Here is a 16,550-nt window from a genome sequence, read left to right as displayed (position 1 = left end):
CCGTACTCACCAAGTAAGATTAAAAATAATGAATTTATTATTGTGGCCAGCAAAAGTTCTGAAAGCATTTTTATAGAAAAGATAATTTCAAAACAGAATAAATGTAAAAAGGTACACAATTAAAATTGTATAGTTGAAGAAAAATTTCAAAGGTGAAGAATCATTTAAGTTAAATAGTAAGCAAACAATATCAAACTGGTTATGAAAATAATTAACGTACATAATTTGGTTGTTCTGCTTTTAAATGCAAGCCTTTTAATTCGTTATAACAACAAAACTTTTAAAAACATTCTTTTGCTTGATTTATTTATAGCGCAACAACTGTCACAATTTGTAGTTGCCAATGACAGTTAACAGATAAATTGGCCTACTTTGTAGCGCACTGTTAAAGCATTGGCTGTTAGTTGTTCATCTATAATCCTCCTGATGCGCACTGCATCCATGACCGGTAGTCGTGCGAAGAAATTAGAAATGGCTTACGCGATCGTCCTCCCGTACGGACTGTAACGCGTGTCCGTACATATTAAAACCCAAGCCCAGTGCACGCGCAGTACGCGCTCCATTACAACGGTAGTTAATATCGGACACTAAAAGTTGATGGCCAGCAAGTTGGCGCGAAACAATCCATCGAATTAATTCCCAGCGACACTAAGTCGCTGCCCGAAAGCGTCCCGCACTCGCGCATATGAAGAGATAAAACGCATCGGGACGCCGAACAGTATCGCGGGGAGCGCCACCGCGGAAACGAATGTCGCCGCCACGGAGACCTAAGCCGGCATCAAGATGCGAAAGTGCATACACACGCATTCGCTGCACCGCACCGCCCTCCAAGGGGGCCGCCTCCTAACCTCACCATTGCGCGTGCAGTGCGAGCACAGCGAAATCATTGTCAATGTCAGTGCGGTTATGATTATAATTAATAAAACGGTTCTTCACATCTTGCTGCTCCCGCTGCAGCCGCCGTTCCTTCGTTGCGTCTTCTGTATTTATAAATCAACCCCTCCGCACCCTGCACGCACGGGGCGTGAAGAGCACGGTCACGACAACGCACCGGTTCGCTTTGCGCACACTAAGCAAAAGCGTGTTTATTTTTACCGCTTGGCGCGCGTTTTGTGCGGTGCAGTTGCACTTGATTGTCATGCCCGAGCCAGTGGTGTCGGTGCGTCGGTGCGTATTAATAACATGCACTGCATTTGCATCCTAAGCAGCAAAAGCCCTAACCAGCGGGCAGCGTTCTATGGCGTTTTCTATGCGCAATACCGTTGTGCTGCACGCTTCGGAAAGTGGTGGCCACAACGCGGCTCCGCTAATTGAAAAAGCGGTTAAAAAGCGATAATTCTTAGTTTAAAACTACTCGCAGTTGTTTGCGGTGCCCGGTGTAACCACGATGACCGGCGTGTCGTCGAATGGCGTAATGTCGTTGCGTGCGCGTGTCGCTAGCCCGTCAACTGTGGCTCGTCGTGGATGATGAATTCTGCAACTGTTTCCTATCCCGATACGAATATTCTCTTAATCACTCAAAACGCTGATTGCTTTTGCTTTTGGTCGGTGGCGAAGGGACTGCCGCCGAGGGCTGCCCAAACGTGGCGTGTGGACATTAGTATTGATTGGAGTTCAATTCCCGGTCGGCAGCTGCGTTCGGTTGCGAGACCCGCGACAGCCGCTAACGATACTGACTAATGGTTTTATTTAGAGCCCGGCTAAGAAAACGAACCGACCGAAGAAAAGTAAACTTCGGCACCGATGATTTATTAACTAAGCGCCGGACTGGGAATGCAATCAGCTGACGGAGAGCAGCTCAACCGCACCGAAACCTTGAAAACTACGCTCGGTGGGTGGATAAGGAGTGATTGGAACTGTTCACAGCGCAATGAAACGGTTTCGATGACCGTGCGGCTTGCATTTTGCTACCGAGTAAAATTACGCACAAATTTGTCAGGCCATCGTACCGGTGACTGGAGTTTGTTTTGGAAACTAATTTAATGATGACGTTTTTTTCTCAAAGAGCAAAGCAGCATGCATCGCGCACTGTACTGCGAACATTTTGCTCCGTTACCACTAGTGTGTGCAAATCGATGGTGGAATGGTGAATAAGAAGATGTGAGTAAAAAAACAATTTTTGTATATAAGAGAAGAGATGAGTGACTGAAACTTGAACACAGTTTCATACTTATTATTATAATTTAATTAATTCATCAATTTAACAACCTTATTACTATTAAAAGACTTAATTTTAAGAACCAAATTACGAATCTATAACACAGCAAATCGGTATCCACAGAAATTCTTGGAGGTCTGTAAACTGATTGGTATAATATTTCAACCACAGATTTTTACGACAATTATCGTTTTTTTAAACTCTACTTCTTAAAATATTCCTGTTTTTTCTTCATGCATTCTTTCATTTTACAATCACAACTGCCTGGCAAAACATGGCCTGCTTTTCTGACTTTCTTAGACTTTATTAGTCTGTTACTTAATAGTCAATTCTGCGCCTAGGACAATGGGCTGGATGGGATATTCCTCAGGTCCTATCAAGTAAAGTCATTTGAGTCCTATCATTTGAGACCGTCTTGCCCTGTAAACTGCATATGTCACGGCTATAGTACAACAAGACAAATAAAAGTTATTTTACGAGAATTTCAAACGTCTTTTTTTAGTACAAAATATTGTCCATTATCGCGTAAACTTGCAAATGTAAATTATTAAAATCCAATACAAATGATTGGTTTAAAAATTCCAATAAACACATTTTAGAGTTTCTGTTAGCAAAGCCTACCTTGTTTAAAAAAGAAAAAAAACAGTCAATACGACCTAGTCGTCTCTTCTGAATAAAACAAGATAAAATTAGTTGACAATTTAAATATATTTTGATTAGACATACGGCCTGGCCGTTCTAACGATAATAAAAAATATATATATTTTGATTATTGTAATAAAGAAGAGTATAAACGATGTGTTACAAAGACACTCTAGCAAATTAATATCCAGTGTGGTTATTTATGTAACATTTTCCTGGTGCTGTTTAATTTTTTCACCATTTTCTTAAACAAAAAAGGTTGGTTTAAAACTATTTACATTTTTCATAAGTTGTTTTATTTAAATCACTCGCTGGTTTCATGATCAGCTGTTTTTCGTTATGATTTGAAATTAGTGAAGAATGCTTTCAATCCTTAATAATACAAACATTGTTGCTTAAACATCACCCATTCCTTCCCACAATGGTAGCATTGAACGATGCCGTCGTCTTCAACACTTTTCCAACGCCATAAATAATAAACTACAGTCGACTAACGCAAAATCAACCATTCCTGCAACAAGTTGAAAAATTGAATGTACCCTGTATTGAATTTCAACCACCATGGGAAGCAAATTGGAACGCAGCGTTAGGATAGGGCAGGTGAAGTTTAGTTTAACGGTAAAAAAACTTCCCACTACCGGAAACTGGCGCAGTTTCATAAATATTGAAGCATCGAAAGTATTCCAGGGGCTGGCAGGCAAAGCCCGTTGCCCGTACTTCATAAATAACACTGTATAATTTTGCACTAGCGGCGAAAGTGGTTCTAATTTGTGATAATGTGAAAGTGATGTTACTCGTTTGGCTTTCCCTTTGCTACTGTTTATTCAATTGTCCCTTAAGTTCATTTTACAATTCATGCGTTCATGCAACTTAATTCTACCATAGTTCATATGCCTAACATGTTGCGTCCTGTTTACATATATAGCTCCTAGAGTTGTCAAGTGCGAACGGATATAAACAAAACAAAACAATTACTTGACATATTTACAATTTAGTTAAACCCTAGAAATCCAACATTCCGGCCACCAAAAGAGAATTCTTTTAACCTAGTACTAATTATAAATTCCAATTCTTGTAACTATTTAATTCCTGTAGCCGGTTAATTCCTGTAACTAATTTCTATTGTTTACTACACTGATCGGCAGTGTTAACATTGCATCTGTCAGTCGTGACAATGATCGTACTGCCATTCTAACACGTGGTTTGGTTGTGATCAGACTGATCCTCTATAGGATTTGGCAATAGCGCAAGTCTGTTCACTGCTCTAACGATTTCCTTTCCTGACCCAGTGCGTAAAGTTACTACTCTGACTACGCCGTCTTTACCTGGGTGCAGTGCTATAATTCGCCCTTTCGGCCACACACTAGGTGGCACGTTATCCTCCTTTACTATCACTAAACGGTTCACTTCTAACTGTACCGGTGACGCGTTAGAGTGTTTGGCTCTAGCCTGGAGTTGCTGTAAGTACTCTGGGTACCATCGTGCCCAAATCGTTTGTACATGTTTCTGCACGAGCTGGTATTTGGTTAATCGGTTGTCTTGACGATTAGTAAAGTCAACCTCTGGTACCGCTTGCATGTTGGACCCTACTAAGAAATGGCCTGGAGTTAAAACTTCTAAATCGGTCGGTTCATTCGACAATGGTACTAACGGACGTGAATTGAGGCATTGTTCCACTTGCGCAAGAAGGGTAAGCATATTTTCTTGCGTAATCCTACTAACTCCTATCGTTTTAGCAATGTGCCTTTTCGCTGATTTTACTGCTGCCTCCCAAAGTCCTCCAAAATGAGGCGCCCGTGGGGGAATGAACTTCCAACGCATTTCATTTTCTGCACACCAATCAAAAATTAATCTCCTATCACTATCATCAGCTTTCAACATTTTATAAATGCGGTTTAACTCGTGAGCTGCTCCCTTAAACGTAGTCGCATTATCCGAGTGTAACTCAGAGACTTTGCCTCTGCGTGCGACAAAACGTCGTAATGCTGCTAGAAATGCTGTCGTGGTGAGATCGCTCACCAACTCGATGTGAACTGCTCGCGTTGAGAAGCACACAAAGATCGCGATGTATGCTTTTGTTGGACTCCGGTTGCGGATCGTTGATTTCAACAGAAATGGTCCGCAATAGTCCACACCGCTAACTGCAAATGGTCTCGTCGGTGTCACTCGTGATTCAGGCAAATCAGCTACCGCCTGCTTCACCAATACCGGCTTGTTCTTGAAACAAGTGTGGCATCGATGGTAAACGCTCCTTGCAAGATTTCGACCACCAATCAACCAGAAGCGTTGTCGAATCGTTGCCAACATTAACTGCGGACCAGCATGTAGTAACTTCAGATGATATGCTGATACCAACAGTGAAGATAGGTGATGTGAAGCCGCAAGGATGATGGGGTGCTTAACATCCTTGGAAATGTTCGCATTTCCCAGCCGGCCACCGATGCGTAACATACCTTCTTCATCAAGGTACGGTGACAACCACTTCAGCTTCGATCTTTCACCAACACGTTTCCCTCGTTTCAGGTCGTCCAACTCTTCCGCGAATGAATCCCGTTGTGCTAGCTGGCACAACCTCAGTTCCGCAATGCGCAGTTCCGTCGCCGTAAGCGAAGGAACAGCATTTTCCAACTCCTTGATAGACGTCGGTTTGTTGCACTTGCTCGCTGATACCTTGCTTGCTCGGCTGCATTCGATGAATCGCAAGCAGTATCCCATTACTCGTCGCAGTTTACTGTATGACGAGAACCGTTCAAACAGTTTGTCACGGAATTCACACTTCGCTGTGACAATTAGTGACACCTTTGCTCTTTCTTCGATGTCACCGTCATCCTTCATGGGTAGTGGAACCGGTTGTGGCCATTCATCTTCACCAAGAACCAACCAATGTGGTCCATGCCACCACCGATCACACTTCAGTAAATCGTCTGGTTTTAGTCCCCGCGAAATGTCATCTGCCGGGTTATGACACCCTGGAACATGACGCCAGCATGATATCCTCGTTTCCTCCTGAATTTGGGCCACCCTGTTGGCCACAAATGGGTTCCATCGACGGGGAGGAGACTTCAGCCAGTACATTACTGTCATCGAGTCGGTCCAACAAATGGTCATCTGAGATGGCGTTAGCGCTCGACTCACTTTCTGGAACAATTGCGTCGCTAATCGTGCGGCGCACAGCTCCAACCTGCCAATCGAATGGGTGTTTGCCAGAGACACTACCTTTGATTTGGCAGCTAATAGCCGCACCGTAGTTGACCCCATGGATTCTGCTCTCACATAGCAGCAAGCTCCATATGCAATTTGCGATGCATCGGCAAATACATGCAATTGTAGGCTAACCGTTTCAGACTGGGACACAAACCGAGGCACACGTAATTTGCGTAGCAAATATAGTGTTGAGTGGAAACTTCTCCACTCTTCCTGAAGCTCGCCCGGTAATGCACAATCCCAATCCCAAGCCTTTCCATCATGCCTCAAACTCCATAATCGCTGCAAGAACATCTTAGCCAGGATGATGGTCGGACCCAATAGCCCAAGAGGGTCGAATATACTTGCCGTATACGACAAGACCAGACTTCTCGTTAACACTTCAGCAGGAGGTGGAAGATTTACTTTGAAGCAAAACATATCATTGGCTGGTTCCCAAACCAACCCTAGCGTTGATACTGCTTGGCCGTCCTTCCATTCATGCATCGATTGGATCGCAAGATCCTCTAGTGAGACATCTCGAAGTGCATCAGGGACATTTGACGCCCACTTCTTCAATGCAAAGCCGGCTGAATCCAGCATTTGTGAAATTTGCTTGCGCACTTCGATGGCTTCTGCCAGGTCCGCCGCACCAGTCAATAGATCATCCACATAGAAGTCGTGCAGAACTGGATCAATCGCTTTGGGGTACTGGCCCTTGTGGTCGTGCGCAATCTGTTGCAACGTGCGTGTGGCCAAAAATGGCGCTGAGGCAGTACCGTAGGTAACTGTTTGCAATTCGTACGTTGCTATCGGGTCGGTGAATCTTTCTCGGTACCGAATGCGTAGCAGTTTGTGATCACTTTCACAATGACGAACTTGTCGATACATCTTTTCGACATCTGCTACTAGGGCTATGGCGTGCTTTCTGAACCTCAAGATAATCGTAAACAAATCATCTTGTACTGTTGGGCCTACGAGCAGCGTATCGTTTAACGAGTACCCAGATGTTGTCTTGCAGGATGCATCGAAGACAACACGTACCTTCGTGGTCGTACTCGTTTCCTTCACCACCGCATGGTGAGGGATATAATAATGCGGAGCACTATCATCAACGGGTTCGGTGAGTTTTCTCATATGTCCCAATGTTTCGTATTCGGACATGAACCGTTTATATTCTACCTCCATTTCAGGATTGTTCAACAATCGTCGTTCAACGGCAACGAGCCGGCGATCGGCTATCGCTCTAGATTGTCCCAATACAATCTTGGAATCGGTCTTATGCGGCAAGCTTACTACGTATCGACCTTGACTATCACGCGTTGTAGTGGCCGCATAATATTTCTCGCATTGGTCCTCTTCTATGGATAACGCGGGACCTTCTAGGATGCTCTCTGTTTCCCAGAAACGTTGCAGCATAGTGTCAAGCGAAGCTTGACTAACGGTGGTGAGGCAGGACCGTTGGCTCGAAGCCGATGTGTGGGAACTATTCCCAGAGACTGTCCAACCGAAGGGCGTCTCTACCAACCATGGTCTACCTCTACCTAGTGCACGCTTTCTGCCAGTATGCATTTCCCAATATGCGTCACTACCGATGACGATATCTATTCTCCCTGGGATGTGGAATGATGGGTCTGCTAACGAGACAGTCGGAATCTTCCATGATGTTGTGTCGATCGGTGTGATTGGAATCTCAGCAGACGGTGTTTTCAAAATCAGAAATTCCATAGTGGTTGAAAACTGCTCTGACTTCGATTGCACTGCAGCATCGATGGACCCTTTAACTTGTTGTACCGCTTGACCGATACCTATGATCGAAACATTAACTTTCGATCTCGTGGTAAGCAACTTTTGCGCTAAGGATTCCGAGATGAAGTTGCACATCGATCCTGAATCCAAGAGCGCTCGTGCTTCATGCCGAATACCATGGTCATCGACCACCCAAAGCAATGCCGTTTCAAGAAATGACATCTCTTGTTCGGCCTTTGCCGCCATCGACACTTTCGGACGTGTGTTGTCATGTAATAGGCTATGATGTCTGGCGTTGCACGTAATGCAACGATTAAGTGACTTACATGACCTCACTTGGTGGTTTTGGTTCAGGCAGTTGAAGCATAGCCGCTCCTTCGCCACCACTTCTCGCCGATGCTGGACATCTCCTTTCAGAAACTCAGGACAGCTGCGAAGATTGTGCACCTCTTCGCAACCCATCGGGCAAGGTAGCTGCATGCCGTTGGACTGGCCATGCGTCGAGTGCCGTGTTGTCGCTGCATTCACTGCAGTTTTCGGCCTTGCTCCTACTTTATGCTCGCCGCCGGCCACCATTGCCGTATTGGCCTTTATGTCTTCCGTGAATTGCCGAGTTGACCTGAGAATAAGTACACGACTTTGTAAGAACTCGATGAGATCCTTATACTTATCTCGAGGTGCTTGCGACGAATGCTTTTCCCAAGCCAGCATAGTTGAGGGATGCAGCTTGAAGAACATCAAGGTGGTGAGCGGAGCATCCCAACTGTCGACAGGTTCCTTCAGCTTTTCTAAGCCGTCTACATGACGCTTAAACTCGACGACCAGGTGCGCCAATTCTTCCGCAGACTCCGATTTCACCGCTGGGAGATGGTGAATTTTCCGCAGATATTGCCGGACCAGCATACGCGGGTTGTCGTAAGTTTTCAACATTGCGGCCCATGTGCTAGCGTAATTGTCTGCTATCAGCGTGGTGTGCTCGAAGAGCAGCGCGGCTTCCCCCTTCAATGACGACAACAGGTACTGCAGCTTCATGATCGTCGGAATCTCTGCTGACGAATCGATCATCGATACAAATCGATCACGGAAGGAGAGCCACTTCGTTGAATCACCATCGAAGGATGGTAATCCGATTTTCGGGAGCCGTAAACTTGGTCCCGAATGACCTGACGCCCCTACACTCGTGTTCGCAAACAACACTGAAGCATTTAGCGGATTTGCTTCGCATGGTTGCTTTTGAAGCAAGAATCCCTTTATTTTGCGATACACATTATCCATCTCGCACCTTTCTTGCAGGTATGTCTCTAGTGATTCCGCTGACTCATCCAACTCTTCCAGTTTGGAGATTGCATCCATAAAATTGGCATTATGTTGCTCTAACTGTTCCAAACACACGGGAATTTCATTCACATCACTGTCGGTAAAGTTTAATTTGAACTGCTCAATGTTCTTAATCAGCGCTTGAGCTTGGCGCTTTTTTAATTGCGCGGCTTTAATTTTCTTCTCCATCTTAACGCACTTCACTAATACTTAGATACGCGTGTAGGGTCGACGATCGTTACAACTTGCTATCTTGCATGCAAGTTGTTCAAATGATGGCGGGAACGACTGTTCGTTAAGATGGTCACGTTTCGCGATGGCGATGTTAAAGGGACGCTACACTTTTCAGAACGCTAAGCCAATGACGCTTTCTCGTTGATGCGGTGCAACAACTCACAATTTTCACGACACGTGAACTAAACGTGCAAAATTGTGGAACAGAAATAAAGTGTCTCTCGCAAACGCGTACGTGATACACGTTTGAACTAATTTCGTGCCTGTGGTGCTAGGCGACGACCGTTGTGTTTTATCGAACTCACACAACTATAGCAATGCCAAAATTCACTTATCCCTCAATTCACGTAGTGAAGTTGAAAATATCACAATCAGCTGGTACTTTCACCCAATCCGGTTCGAAGGACCAAAAAATGTATAATTTTGCACTAGCGGCGAAAGTGGTTCTAATTTGTGATAATGTGAAAGTGATGTTACTCGTTTGGCTTTCCCTTTGCTACTGTTTATTCAATTGTCCCTTAAGTTCATTTTACAATTCATGCGTTCATGCAACTTAATTCTACCATAGTTCATATGCCTAACATGTTGCGTCCTGTTTACATATATAGCTCCTAGAGTTGTCAAGTGCGAACGGATATAAACAAAACAAAACAATTACTTGACATATTTACAATTTAGTTAAACCCTAGAAATCCAACAAACACTTTTTCTTCACCATTCTTCGCCGGCAGTGACCGGCGGGGTTCCGGGGATCGGAAACAAAAATGGCCAACTCTCAGACACCTTCGAAACTTCTCACGAAGGTGGGTGCTTGAAGAATTACCCAAAACTTTTCCAATGAAGTTGTTGGAGTGCGTTGTTGTTTTTTTTTTGCTTCACCTTCCTTCGCTTTCCTCCACGCATCCGGTCGGGTGAAAAAGTGTGCTTCGATTATCCCGGAACTGGTTGCAGTTGTGTGTGTATGTGTGGGAGGAGCAGCAATAAAAAATGAAATGTCATGGCCCCACGATGGGAAAATTGGTGTCAAAGCGCCGGTAACCAATGTCAAACCAGCGGTAGTATGGGTCCAACCCGTAAGGATGTTTTTTGTGGCCTCTCTGGCCATCGTTGGGTCGCTCCGAGTCCCCCTCCAAAACGGAAAGATTCGTCAAAGTGCAATTGAAAGTTTGCAATTGCTTGGGAGGAAACAAACGGCAAGCGGACAAGCGAATGACCCGGGGGGGAATGCTCCGTTGTGCGAAGTCAAAAATTGTTCCTTACACATGGGGTTTAGCCTTTCTTCCTGCTGCTTTCCAAACTCTACACGAATGTTTTTGAAAACCAAAAAACAAATTTACATAAGAAAAGCCAAACTATGAATAGGGTTATTGTGCGTCTACCTCTAGCGAAGCACTGATAGAAAAAGCAAAAAAGTCTTTCAAAAGTAAACAAAGTCTTCAACAAAACAAAAATAACCATCATCGTAACCGCATAAAAAGAAGGTTTATCCTCGACGCTAATGGACGGCGAACGGTGGTAAAGTTGGAAGCCGATCGCCCGGTTCAATGATGCCGCGCACACTTGGAAAAGCTTTAAGCCTGCCCGAATGCCGAGGTGTTTGGCAGCGAATGTCCTGCCTGCTCGGTGGACGACTCCGCCCGACCATAAGTGGAGCGGCATTTGGATGGGTGTGCCGCCGGAATTTCTGGCTGGTGGCCAAAAATGTAGATGAGCACCGTATCCGTTTCAATTCACGATGCCTGTTTTTCTTGGTGCCCCGGGGTGCTTCGTACCGAGACCGCGATGTGCAACTATATCGGCTGCAGCATTGCTTTCCCATGCCCTGATAACGAGCCCGCGAGGTTCACGGGAATGCCATTTCCGGTGGAAATAATATCCGCAAATAAATATCCTACCACGAGCGCGATAGGATAAAAATGTAAATATCTTCTCGTTTGAGCAAATAATCCTTTCCGGGGTGAAAGGGACCGGAGTGGCAAGGTAGGGATGGCAAGGTTTTATCGTCGATTCCAGATCGGCACGGGATGGAGCGTATTTTTTTTCTTCTTCTGTTTGTTCCCCTGTTGCAATGACTTTTTAACCAACCACTCTTACGGAAAGACGTTAGCGTTGGGATCGCATCCCCAGAATTGGGATCCTTCCGGTGTTGAAATATTGCACAAATTTCCGGCCACCCCGCGACGACAACCCATTTGGGATCGGCTTCTTCCAAAGCGACGCGTCGTTTGCTATCTCCCAGCCTTGCAACTGCACGGGGCACTTTTAAAAAACCACCACCAGGGTGGGACGAGTGCGCTTCATACGCTTCATGGAAACCATTAAACCGCTTCCCCATTCCTTTTTTGCGCGCGGGTCAAATGCAGTCAATTGTGAGGCATTTTTGTGGTTTACAGCCGTGCAGTACGAAGCGTGGCTAGCCGCTACACGATCACAAGTGGTCGTAAATTGTCACAGATTAATTAATCCTTCGCTTATCGTCGGGCACCGATCACCGATGGCTTGCCACGGCAAAGAATGCGTCACGCCATTAGGACACCGGTCCAGTCAGGTAGTGTACCTGATGATCGATCGTCGATCGCCAGCGTTGTGGGGAAGGTGGTTTTGGCTTTACAAAAACCATTTTTCAGCCTCACACACACACACACAGCTGAAGGACTTTGCACGAAATGGGAGGTCTTGGTGTAGCGGGACCTCCCGAAGGTGATTGTATCGCGAATTGTAAAACCGTGATGGAGCAACAAAAAGTTGTTCATTTTGAGAGCGCAGTAAGAAAAAAAGGGTATGCATGTACATCGAATGTGACAGATATGATTGATTACGTGCCACCATTTTTGCAGTGTGACGAAAGCCGAAGCAGAAGGTTGAAGATGCAAAAGAAGGAAAAAAAAGGAAGGGAAAAAAAATCGTCCGTGCGGTCGAGCAGGGTCCGAGTGCATGTGCATTTGCGTCTGCACGCAGCTTTGTCACCACTCGCAATCGACCAATCGGCCTGTGATGACAGTAAGAGTGTATTCAATGTGTATTTAATCGAGAAAACGTCGTCATGTGCTGTTGATCCATACCATTTATGATCGTGTTTTTTATATTAATGTTTAATTGAAATTAAGAAAAGTTATTAATATTAATATTAATATTAAGTAAATGAATTAATCTGTATTGTAATTAAATGTTTAACAATAATAAATTCATGAAACCATTACACAAAGTTGATATTGTCTTGTTCATTCTGAATGCTTTGTAGCTCACATGGAGTGAGATGGGGCTCTTCAGATTATCTAGGATCTTGACATAGTGATTATAGATCGTAACATCTCTTCACTGGAGGTACAATATGCTGTATCTCTATAAAAGACATTGTCATACATTATGACATTATTACATATCGCGATTGTTCATACATACAATCCAAATCATACACCATCCGTTTGTCTACCCTTGACCATTTAGTAATGAGTTCAGCACGACATGGATATGAAGTGTCGAAATTAATTACTTTTGCTTTCAATTTCCTTCCTTTCCAAAAATGGAATCAAAACGAACTGAAGAGTGGCAAAAATGATTTATTTGCGCTGTATATTAAGCTCCACTTGAACAACAGCAAGAAAAATCCTCCAACCTCGTTATTGGGTAATTGTTTTGATTTAGTGGAGCGTGCCACGATAATTACACACACTGTTAGCATAACATTACATTACGCTTACGTAATGCGACTTTGAATCCGGTCTCCAATTCCAGTAATCACAGCTTCACACGAGCAACAATTGTGTGTTAATTGTTTGCAAAAATTGGCATTTTCATCGATACGTTGTGCGGTTTTGCTTTGACAATCGGTTGATGAGTGATTGCTTCTGCATGGCATCGAGCAAATTCTGCTCCAACATTACTAAGCAAGGGTTAAGAGCAACAGTAAACAACAGGTCGCACAGTTTGCGGTGTGTGTTTGGCACGCTTCAATCTACCGTTTGTTGATAGTGAATTGAAACGCAGAAAGCCTGACTTAAGGTTACGATAGTGATTTGTCTGGCAGCGAAGCGTAGATCGCCATTGTTGTCTAAACTTTGGCACATTTAGCGACACGTTTTATTGGTGTTGTGATTATTCCGGAGTAATTAAACGCCCATCATCGCACCCAAGATTGTTCTGGATCGGTTTGTGTTGCCATTTCCTAGAGATCAACAAGATTCTAATCAAATGGGCGTTATGAAACTCTACGCGTTATGGAATCAACAATAGCTTTCATGATGCGTTTAGTTGAATTGTTAAAGATTTCTATTGAATTGCTTTGTTATGAGTATACATCAAGGACAGCTTAACAAATCACCCAATAAAAGCTCTTCGAAAGGTTAGATTATTATTATTTTTTTTAATTATTTTCTAGCATTCTATTCAAAATGATCACCCATGATCAATTATCAGCAGGCAATATCGAATAATTTTCAATTATTTAGCAGTTATTTATCGTGAAGCAAGGTGTTACAACAAACAAAATTTTGAAAAGAAATTTGGTGTAAGCAAATCAATAAAAGAGAATAAAACTATAGGGTCTCAAAATGTCAGCTTCACTCCGGTGTTTATCGATGGTTGTAAAGGTCAAGATTATGTTTAAAATGACCCATTAAAGTTGTAAATGAACACTAATTTTTTTATTATAAAACAATACTTCAAAGTTTATTACCTTGTTCGTATACATAAGCTTTCATTATGAATTTTCTATTAATGCACCATGCCGCTGTTACCCTATCAGCTGTTTTAGCTCATCTTTTGAAACGTTCTGATTTAATTCATTATTGAAAACTAAAAAATAGACAATATTGTAATTCGTTTTTTTGTACTCATAAGTTTTAGCTCCGGTGCCATTAGCTGGCTAAATGTAGGCATTTTAATTTCCTGATCTTTAATGATTTGGCAAAAATAGTTCCAAGTTTTGTTTTTAATTTTACAATCCTTTAGTTTGTGTTTAATAGTTTCCACACATTTGCAACTTTCGCAGTTAGGATGCTGTACCATTTTATGTTTAAATTTTAATTCCTTTAATTTAATTTAATAATTTAATTCTTTCATTAATCAAACTTATACAGAATACTTCTTTCGCTAGAACTAAGCTTATTTTCATTGATGTTTCTCCATATCTTGTGCCATTGCAATGTGGGATGTTTTTGTATTATTTGTGGTATTGTAATGGTACTACTGATGGATTCTTGGACTGCTTTTGTGCTTGAGTTTTTGAATAATTCATCGGATAGATAAGCCATTTCAATTTTGATAGTTTTGATACACGGATTCTGTTGTGGAATGTCTGCTATGTATGGTGGATTTTGAATGTGATTTAATAATTTTCTGCTGTTTGGAGTGTTTTCCGTTTCTTTTAGTTGTCTATTCATTAGTAAGGCTTTGAACTTTACTTCGGGGATCATGAGATTTAAACCTCCTTATTCTTTAGGCAGAGCTACTTGGTGCAGGGCTATTCTTGGTCCACTTTCAGACCATATAAATGAACCTAGCATAGATGTAATATTCGCTAAAAGTTTGTTGTTAATTGACAGAACTGATCCAACAAATCATAACTTAGATGTTAAATAGGTATTTGCTACTACGAGTTTTCGGTGCAGGTTTAAGTCTCTTGCACTGTGATGCCAAATTATTTGAGCGAATTTGTGGGACTTTGCTTCCTAGTTCAATGTGATTGTAAGTCTGAGAAAGTTAGTGAAAAATATTTCCAATATTTTGATTTTGTTTCCATTGTCCAACCAATCCACTACCATTTTGTTTCTGTCCGTTATGCGCCCAATGTCAATTGATTTTGATTTGCTAGGGTTAAGCCTAGGGCCCGATTCAATTTCGAATATATTGAATATAGTTTTAAACTGTTCTATTTTTTTACTGTCTGTTGTTATAAGAGATATATCATCTGCATATGCATTTAACAAATCGTCTGCTTTGAACACTTCATTTTACTTTTTTAACAATGGATTTATATATAAGGTGAACAGTAACATTGCTAGAGGATCACCTTGTCTGACTGACCTCTTTATTTGAACTTCCGGTAGGAGAGTTGAATTTCTATGGATTGCAGTTATTATGTGTACTATTTTCCTATTGAAACCCATGAAATACATTATTTTGTATAAAAAATTATGGTTCACTCTGTCGAAAGCCTTCTCTATGTCGAAGGAGATGAGCTTCTTAACTAACTTTTTTTCTACAAATGTTAATGTACACTAATTACACCTCTTGAAACAGCCATTTAAACACAATCATCATGGCTGCTGAACGTTCCATATATCGTACAGCAGTATGATATAGATGAAAAAGCTAAATTCCCGATTAGTTAGTTCATACATTTGTTTTCCGGACGAACTCCAGTTCAAAACAGTAACATTAATCAAATAAACTTCACGCAATATCGAACCAGATTACAGTCAACAGTTTATTTACTTGCGTTAATTCATGACTCATAAACTAAACACAAATCAACCGTTTGAATAGTAATCGCAACGGTAAAATGGAATAATATGACCAATTAACTGCACCACAGCAAGGGCTACCGCGTAGGATGAACTGCGCATCGATCAAGCCGCGGTGCGCACTTCGGTGCTGTTCTTGCTCGTCTCTTCCGTTAGCGGGACTGCGTTTCATTGCCATCAACAAACCTAAAACGGAGCCGTTTTAGCTGCCACTGTCAGTCAGCTCTTTCCCTCTAGTTCACTTTCGACGCAACCAATTACGAGCAAAACCGCCTGTAATCCTTTGACGATAACAATTCACTTCCTAGTTGCAAACCGAGCGTTGTGATACAGCTGGACACCATATTTACCCCCACTGTCACCTTTTCCAACGCTCGGCCCTGTCTACTCGCTCGGGCAGCTTCGCTCGATGGCAACAATTGTCAGGAAAACCAATAAAATACGTACGCTACGCACTGTCAAGATGAGTAATGTGGTATATTAATTAAAATAATAAAGAAAAATAAAAATAATTCACTCGGACATTGGCACCCCATTATGGTGTTTGGCTTTGGCGTCGGATTAAACCGTTCGAGGCATCGAGGCTGTTTGGTGTCGGCGCTTGACACAACCGTCAAGCAAATGCTTCGAACACCCTTAACCAACCTGATTCGTCGTCGCTTTAACCAAAGCTAAATAAACGATCATTCTTTCTCTAAACCCCGGGCGCTCGGTTCCCCCACACATCCGGCGCGACACACATTTGCTTTCGCGCCGACAAAGATCGAATCTCGCAATCGGGTTTCGGTGGGGAAAATTACCAC

At 42.8% G+C, this 16,550-nt stretch overlaps 1 protein-coding gene across 1 annotated transcript; it reads right to left on the bottom strand.

The window, feature by feature from the left end:
* Window positions 1–2,594: 2,594 nt before the first annotated feature.
* Window positions 2,595–9,238, bottom strand: LOC128302785 (uncharacterized). The gene is made up of 4 exons (XM_053039636.1): window positions 8,059–9,238; window positions 6,450–7,983; window positions 4,820–5,531; window positions 2,595–2,600 (listed from the first exon to the last, which is right to left on the bottom strand). The coding sequence occupies exons 1-4, from the start codon at window positions 9,236–9,238 to the stop codon at window positions 2,595–2,597; spliced, it is 3,432 nt and encodes a 1,143-aa protein (XP_052895596.1).
* Window positions 9,239–16,550: the final 7,312 nt, after the last annotated feature.

This window comes from Anopheles moucheti, chromosome 3, assembly GCF_943734755.1.
Source record: "Anopheles moucheti chromosome 3, idAnoMoucSN_F20_07, whole genome shotgun sequence".
In the NCBI taxonomy this organism is placed as follows: domain Eukaryota; kingdom Metazoa; phylum Arthropoda; class Insecta; order Diptera; family Culicidae; genus Anopheles; species Anopheles moucheti.
This window is presented reverse-complemented; position numbering and strand designations above follow the sequence as displayed.